The 8441-nt window shown below is 44.0% G+C and overlaps 1 protein-coding gene across 1 annotated transcript; it reads right to left on the minus strand.

Annotated features, from left to right (window-relative positions):
• Positions 1-5203: 5203 nt before the first annotated feature.
• On the minus strand, positions 5204-8441 carry fam131c (family with sequence similarity 131 member C; the record flags this gene model as incomplete). Its single annotated transcript, XM_079738772.1, has 6 exons — positions 5204-5343; positions 5979-6297; positions 6634-6714; positions 7255-7491; positions 7830-7914; positions 8367-8441. Coding segments are annotated over 5 exons (765 nt in total), but the record flags the coding sequence as incomplete, so codon positions are not given.

An 8441-nucleotide genomic window follows, 5' to 3' on the forward strand; every position in this document is an offset into this window, starting at 1 on the left:
AGAACTGTTGACTTCGGCACACACAAAGCCAGACTTTGTGTACATCCGGGGCTTAGCCCAGAGGGGGTCTGGGGGTCCTCCCCCAAAACAATTTGAATTTCTAAAATGCGATTTCCTGCATTCTAGTCCATTTTAGGGTTACCTGCTGGACATTGACAAATCCTAAATCTCTGAAATATCAGTGCATTATCATTATCAATTTTATTTTATTTTAATTTAAAATAATAATGATAATGCACTGAAGTATTATACATATGCACACAAATAAGTACTGCATTGTTTAGAGGTTTGTCCGGATCTATCACTCTGGTAGAACTCAATTAAAAAGGGGTCAAAGTTAAATTAACGTGGATATGGATGCAAGCTGAAAATAAACAAGAAAGTCTAGCACCAGCCACGCATCGGTAACATCGTTAACATGTTGGCTGCTGGTCAAACAGCGAATGCAGCAACGCAGTATCTGTACATTTCTTATCTAAATCGTTAATAAAGTTTGAGTTTAAAATAACCGATAGGTCAGACATGGATATTTTTTACCTCTTCATGATATTCAGTGGACCTCAACATTTAATTTAAGGTAACATTTGGTAACACACAACACTTTACAATATTGGCTGAGACAGAATCGCAATCAGAAAAACGGATTTCTGACATTTCAAACAACGCTGGTAATCCATTTTGTGTGAAAGAAGTAACTATCATAGCAGCCTAGCTAGCCGATGCAGGCTATTTAGCACTAGCACCAGCACTACTGCTCCCGGCCAGCGCACATCAAGGTAATTTCACTGACCTGAAACATTTGACAGGTCATTTGCAGGGGCTGCAGCTGCTACGGTATTACTGGATGTTGGTTTAGAAAAATAATTTCTAATGTCCATGGTAATGTTTGTTACACACCCTGAGGCTACTTTAACAAGACTGCTGAGAGACGGGGATGGTTAGAAAACGTCACGTTGTCCTGGCAACCGTTCTAAACAACCGAACGAGAGATGGCATTTAACATTGCTTCCATGTGTTGTTTCTTTCAAAATGAAAATAAATCAATTTCAAGAGGTAAAAATCACTACCAGTCGAAACATGAGGGAACATGTCAGGGTTGTCATGACTTCAAAAGCTTAAAAAAGATCCGGGGCTTATGACCTGAGATTCGGGGCTTCAGTCCCGAAAGCCACCCCCAAGCTCCGCGCATGGGCACGCAATCAGACAACCCTGTGGTGGACATCTTGGGTGTGTATGCACACGGACAGCAAGTAAACATACACACTAAAGTGATGGACATTAAAGTGAAAAACGTGAAACGACCAAAACATCCCACAAGCGAGAAGTACCTTGTCAAACAATTCTCCAAAGGGTATTTACATACGTCGTCAAAGTCAGCCAACAAAGTCGACTGTAGGGTTTTCGGGGTGTGGTCTCGGAATCCCCACCCCCCTCCCCCCAACGTGCTTGGCTACGTAGCATGGAAGATAAACAGACTCCATCAGATAAATCACTTTGAAGGAATAAAAGGAATTTAATAGACTCAAATTCCTGACATTGCAATAGGTTTAATGGAACATATTTTTCTGGTGCTTAATGCACTCATTAATAGCACTTCATAACACAATTAGAAATAAATTACAGCTAATAATAATAATGCATTTTATTTATGGGCGCCTTTCTTGACACTCAAGGTCACCTTACAAAATCAAACATTCATAAGAGCAAACAAAAAAACAACAACAACAACAACAACATAATAAAACAGTGTACAAGAGAAAAGAGTGGGGTCATTCTAGTCCCAAGAATGCAACTGACTTAAAGGGAGTAGGCTTGTCTGAATAGGTACGTTTTCAGGTGAGATTTGAAAGTGATAATGGAACTGGAGTGTTGGCTGTCATGAGGCAGAGAGTTCCAGAGGTGGGGGGCTGAGCGACTGAATGCTCTTGACACCATGGCAACCAGGCGAGCAGGTGGGAGGGTGAGCTGGATGGAGGAAGACGATCTGAGAGAATGGGTGGGTGTCTTGATATGGAGGAGCTCGGTAAGATACTGAGGGGCAAGATTATTGATGGCCTTGAAAGTGAGAAGCAGGATCTTGTAAATGATGCGATATTTGATGGGGAGCCAATGGAGTTGCTGCAGGACAGGTGTTATGGGACTGAAGGAGGGGGTTTTATTAATGATACGTGCTGCAGAATTTTGTACCAGTTGCAATTTATGTATGGACTTAGCAGGTAAACCAAAGAGGAGAGAGTTGCGGTAGTCCAAACACGATGCGACCAGGGTGTGAACCAGAATTTCAGCACTGTTGGGGGAGAGAGATGGGCGCAGGCGAGAGATGTTACGTAGATGGAGGTAAGCTGACCGAGTGACATTGATATGGGACTGAAATGATAGGGTGCTATCCAGGATGACACCCAGACTCTTGACCTTGGGAGAGGGGGAAACTGATGAATTGTCAAAGGAGATGGAGAAGTCATTTATTAGAGTGGGTGGATTTGGTGCCAATAAGGAGGATTTCAGTTTTATCACAGTTGAGTTTGAGAAAGTTTTAGGAGAACCAGGATCTGATTTCCTGGAGGCAATCGGAGAGGGAGGTGGGAAGGAGGGTCGTGGTGGGTTGGGTGGACAAGTAGAGCTGGGTGTCATCTGCATAATAATGGAACAAATATTATATTTATGGAAAAAATGGCCAAGAGGGAGGAGATAGATAATGAACAGGAGGGGTCCAAGGACAGGACCTTGGGGTACACCAGAGGAGAGGGGGGAAGAATGGAATCTAAATGTTTTGAGCTTGTGTCATCCATCACTTTAAACAGCACCCCAGTGTTCAATCGCACATCAAATCGCGTACAAATACGACGCCTCTCCTACTAGGGTTCAGAAGTTTGTTGTGTTTATATACGTGCACGTCAGAGTAAAGACCCCTGCTGGAAGAAAGATGTGAGTGAAATAATCTTCAAGGCTTTTGGCTTCTTACAGATAACGTTAAATGTCGCAAAATAGATCAACAACTTCTTCCCTCAGTCGCTTTTCAGTGGCTGTTGATTCAAATGTCAACAGAAAGTCAGAGCGAAAGAGATTTCATTCAACAACCTGATAGAGGCAGACAAGTGTGCGTGCGCATGAACATGTTCCCTAGAATGGTGTGATGATTGAATGGTGTGTGTGTGTGTGTGTGTGTGTGTGCGTGTGTACGTGTATGTGTGTGTGCTCGTTGTGTGTTGTCCCTCTGTCATTTTCATGGTGTCCTGAACCTGCTCCCCACACACACTCTGTTTGTGACACACACACAGGAAAGCGAATGTGACTCATCACATGGGCTGAGCTGGCACACATTCTAACACAAACGTGCGGACACACTCTCTCATATTACGAACAAACCTGACATAGTCACGTTTATTTCTGTGTCATATTTGTCCCCGAGAAATACTGCAGTTATCTGATATTCAAACTGTATCCTTCCCCCTGGTTCTGCTCACCAGCAGTCACATCGGCGGGCAGCCTTCAAAACGCCAGGCACGTTCCTCTGCTTGACCTTTTTCCTCCTCTTCTCCCTCTCTACTGCTGCTCGCTGCCCTAGCTTCATCCCACACTATCTGCATTTCCGTTCCGCAGATGAAGAGGATATTAGTCGAAGCGGCCTGCAGGGAAATATGAGCCTCGGTGCAGAGAGAGGACCTTTAGAGGAGCAAACCCATCTGAGTCTGATGAGCCCTGCCTCTGTGTTCATATGTATTCCCCTCTTCTCGTTCATAACCATAACCATGATAACTTACTGACTACAACATCTTCCTCCTATAAACAAAGCTTATTGATGTTGTCTGTGCCTGCCGGGGATAATAAGCACATCAAGAGCATGGTTTTATGTTTGCTTTTATCAATCAGTTCAGTGTGTTTGCTTGCAACGAACGTATCATACTAATTCAAGAAGGAGGAATCTCTAGACTCGCTTTTTGCTGTCTGCTAATAATCATCGTGCCTCAACTTCAACTTTATATCTGTATAATAATGATAATAATAATATTCAAAGTAATCAATATATATCAATAGTACATATAGTTGTGTTGTTTTCATGTATAAATCTCATCTTCTTGTTGCCAACTGGTTGTTCTGGTGGACCAAGCAACCACTCAATAGTGAACACATATTTTATGCAACATAAAAGCTCTTGAGAAACAATATAATGTAAATTAATCTGAAAATAAATAGACAAAGGAATGATTAAAGATGGAATTTAATACAAACAGTTGAATAAATCCAGTAATACATAAAACAAAGATATTTAAATAAACAATGACCATTTATTTTTGGCCAACTTTTTTTTTAGTCCTCTATAGTTACTGACCCACGGTTTGTGATCATATAAAAATAAAAGGATATTGCACCAAAACAATGCCTGTCGTACGTTGTTCTGTCAATACACAGGACAGTATACAACAAAGGACAGGATGTATTCCCCTACTTTGTGACTGAACTACAACTTCACCCTAAAATGTGACCTGTTGGCCAACAGTTTCTTCTGTTCACACCATGTGGACAGTGCCTCCTCTCAGACTCAAAGGCATTGTGATAAACCACCCTGCCTTTCATTATGTTTTGTGTAACATAGTATTGCACATCGTTGGCTCCCACAAAGTTCTCCTAGCTTGTGTACAAATGCGTACTGTGGCTACTCACTATAATGACCTCTATTTTGAATTGACCCCTGGGGTCTAACTGATGGCAAAAATACGAATACAAAAATGTCTCTTTGATACATTCACCCTGGCTAGACGCAGAACAGCGTTTTTAATCACTTCACAATTTATTTCAAATTGCAGTGTGTCACATTCTTGACGTCAGAAGGAATACATTTTTCCCTTTATGATCAAGAAGACGTGCGTCCACAAAGTCTGTGCTCTCCAGAGACATGCTCCGCCCTCTATTCCTGGACAGAATCCAAGTCCTGCCTCAACACCAAATTACCTACTCACAGCTCTGGATCCGTTGTGCTCCTGTTGTCTTGGATATTGGTTGTTATCAGCGAGAGAGGGAGAGAGAGAGAGAGAGAGAGAGAGAGAGAGAGAGAGAGACAAAGGGAGAGAGAGAGAGAGAGACAAAGGGAGAGAGAGAGAGAGAGAGAGAGAGAGAGAGACCAAGGGAGAGAGTGAGAGAGAGAGGAAGAGAGAGACAAAGGGAGAGAGAGAGAGAGAGTGATGGCCTCGAGGGGGGCCGGTGGCAGGAGTCCAACTGACTTATTCCGAGCAGTGCCGTAGTTCTGTTGAACGATTTGCTCCTATTGCTAAGTCCTCTTCTTATCTGATTGGCTGAGCATCATCCGAGTTCGACCGGTGGGACGACGGCGGAGGGGACGGACGCCTGTGTGATAAATTAGCAAATGTCTCGTTCAAATGTCTACCACGGACGGAGATTACCTGCTCCCTCCCTAGAGTTCCCTCTCGTACAACCTTCCTGTTTTCATTTTACTCCCTTCAGTCGCTTTCAGGGATACCAGAGGCAGTCTGAAGAATGGCACACTGCGGTTGGGAGGGTAAACAAACGAAAGATAACCTTTGTTTACTTTCATTGTAGTATAAAAAGATATCGTCACGGTTGAAGGCATGTGGTTGAACGGTTAATTGGGTCTCCTACCATCCAAAGCCCCAGGGAGGAACCCTTCTGATGGAACCACCTGGAAAACGGCTCCCTGATTGGATAGCTCACGGGGGGGGGGGCGGGGCTTTAGTGGATTACTCCTGTTGTCTTGTTTTGGGGCTTTACTCTGTCTTTTTGTGGACAGGCCATGAAGAGGGACAGGAGAGAGGCCTCTTGAGAGTGAGAGACGGAATGGCATGTGACCGCAGACGAAGAACCTGAGGTCGACATGGGTGATGGACGCACGCATGTGTGTGTGTGTTTGTGTGTGTGTGTGTGTGTGTGCATAGGTGTGTGCGTGCATGTGTGTTTGACGTGCATGTGTGCGTGCATACGTGCGTGTGCGTGCGTGTCCTTACTTCAGTGCAGTCCCAGCAGGACCAATCCACCTCTAGTTATAGAAGACCTCGTCCTCTGACAGGGAGATGCTCTCAAACTGCTGAAGCCTTCGGCCGCTCTCTAGCGTCTCCGAGACCGCTCCGTGCGTCTGGGCGGTGGCGAGGGGGGGAACGGAGGACGGAGGGGGGGGCGTTGGGTGGAGGACGGCTGGGGGCGGGCACTCTGCGGGGTAGCTGAGGGGGCTGGCCGAGCCGCCCGGGTGGTTGTCGTGGAGACGCTGTGGTACGCCAACGACAGCGCCGTCGCACAGGTAGTAGGCCATGTAGTGGCTCTGTGTGGCTGAAGGGGAGGGGGTTCATGGGGTATGGTCAAAACGATGGTTTACGTAGGAAAAATAGTAAGTGAGCTGTTGAAGGGGAAGAAAAACGGATTCCCGGAATTCCGACCTTGGAATTTCGAACTCAAACCTTCACTATCCAACAACATGGGTGGCTTCCTGTTGTTTGGCTTTTGCCCTTTCAGTTCAGCTTTTAACTGTTCCTACAACCAAACTTCAAATTCAATAAAAAATCGGAAGCATTCTATGTATCCTATTTTAATCGACATATTGTTATAGATGTTGTTTAACCTAAAACAACATCTAAAGCTCATTATTATAAATAAGCGTATGCTTACCTTCCCAGCTGACAGAGGGCCGGTCGATCTCGTCCGTGAAACAGACATTTATGGCTGCCTCCGCTAAGGCAAACTGTGCAGCTACTCCTGAACGAAGCACCAGGGAACACAAGAGCCACTTCAACACTCCAGCTAAACAAGCACACCAAATAACAAGGGGCGTGAAAGAGGATTAATAATTAATTCCCTAAAGCCAAGTGTCTCTTCAGACCGGTCTACTTTGATAAGGGTTGTTTTAAATCAGACCCTCACTCACCTTGAGCATAATTCAATAATCTCATAATCTGAACCATGTTCAGGTTACTCTAGTTAAACCCTGACTCACTTTAATGGAATAATTCAATAATCGAAGAATATAAATGGAAAAATTAACATATGATTATATAATAATACCAACATAATAATATGAATATAATAATACAATAAGGTAAATACTATCACATGAATATAATAATTGGATAATCTTACAGGGGTTACTATGTTCGCACTTCGCACCTAAAAATGCACATAAAAATGTAAATATAATAATAGAAAAAATTAATTGACTCTGGTGAGACCGGGTCTCACCTTGATAATAACATAAATACAAACGGTAACACGTTAGGTTAATGAACCGTTCACTACAACCTGCAGCGAAGCGAGCTTCCTTGATCTCGTCTGTCATCTGGGAGTACAGCAGCTCGTCGTCCTGTAGCTCCGCCCCCAGGCCCTTCCACACCTCTCCGGCTCCGCCCCCACTGGTGGCCCCCGCCTCTCCTCCCCCGCCCCCCCAGCCCTTCCACTCTATCAGGTGGGCCACCCGGCCCTGGGCCATCGCAGTGGGCTTGGTGATGTGGTCCTTTATGGTGGCCACCAAGCCTGGGGACAGACAGACAGACAGACAGACAGACAGACAGACAGACAGACAGACAGACAGAGAGAGAGAGAGGGAGAGAGAGAGAGAGAGAGAGAGAGAGTGAGTGAGTGAGTGAGTGAGTGAGAGATTGATTGATTGATTGATTGATTGATTGATTGAGAGACAGAGAGAGAGAGAGAGCGAGAGAGAGAGAGAGAGAGAGAGAGAGAGAGAGAGATAGAGGGTGTGTGACTGAAAGCAAGTGTTTGCATGTGTGTGTTTGTGTGTGCATATATGTTTAGGTGTGTGTGTGTGTGTGTGTGTGCATTTGGGTGTGTGTGTTAGTACATGAGTGTATTACCAAGCAGAGAAGAAGTGGCTAGCTCTCCAATATCATATCTACTGATCTTATCGGTGGTGCTGCCGTCAGGAGGATTAAGGTCGTTCTGCTCAATATACAGACGAAAATAAACATGAAACAAAAATTAACATATTTTCTTGAAACATTAACCCATAATTCAAAGTCTTTATTGTTCTAAAACACTAGAGGATTATGTATTCAGTGTTTCTAGTTATTATATATCCACGTTTTCCACCTAATATTAGGTATTTTTTCATTATTTTGTCAATCTTTCTAGTTATTATGTATCTTTGAAGCTTTATTTACTATATACATTTTTAAATTGTGAAAAAAAATAAAACTAGCCTTACTAGCCTATTATTAGCATCTTAGTCGTTCCATGGTTACAACCGTTACACAGTGTTAGCTTATTACTTCTAGTGTATTACTGCCAAGTTTCTTCAGAACAGGCCAACGGTTGGCCAGTTTACTTCAGTGATGTCATTCAATAGAAACAAAGAGGTCAATACTTAGGGAAGGAACACGTTGAGCACACACCTGTCCAGGTGGGGGCTGCTCTTCCTCCACCTCACCCTGCAATACCGCCATGGAGCGGTGGAGCTCTGTGACACA

This window comes from Pollachius pollachius (assembly GCF_949987615.1).
Source record: "Pollachius pollachius genome assembly, chromosome: 6".
In the NCBI taxonomy this organism is placed as follows: Eukaryota; Metazoa; Chordata; class Actinopteri; order Gadiformes; family Gadidae; genus Pollachius; species Pollachius pollachius.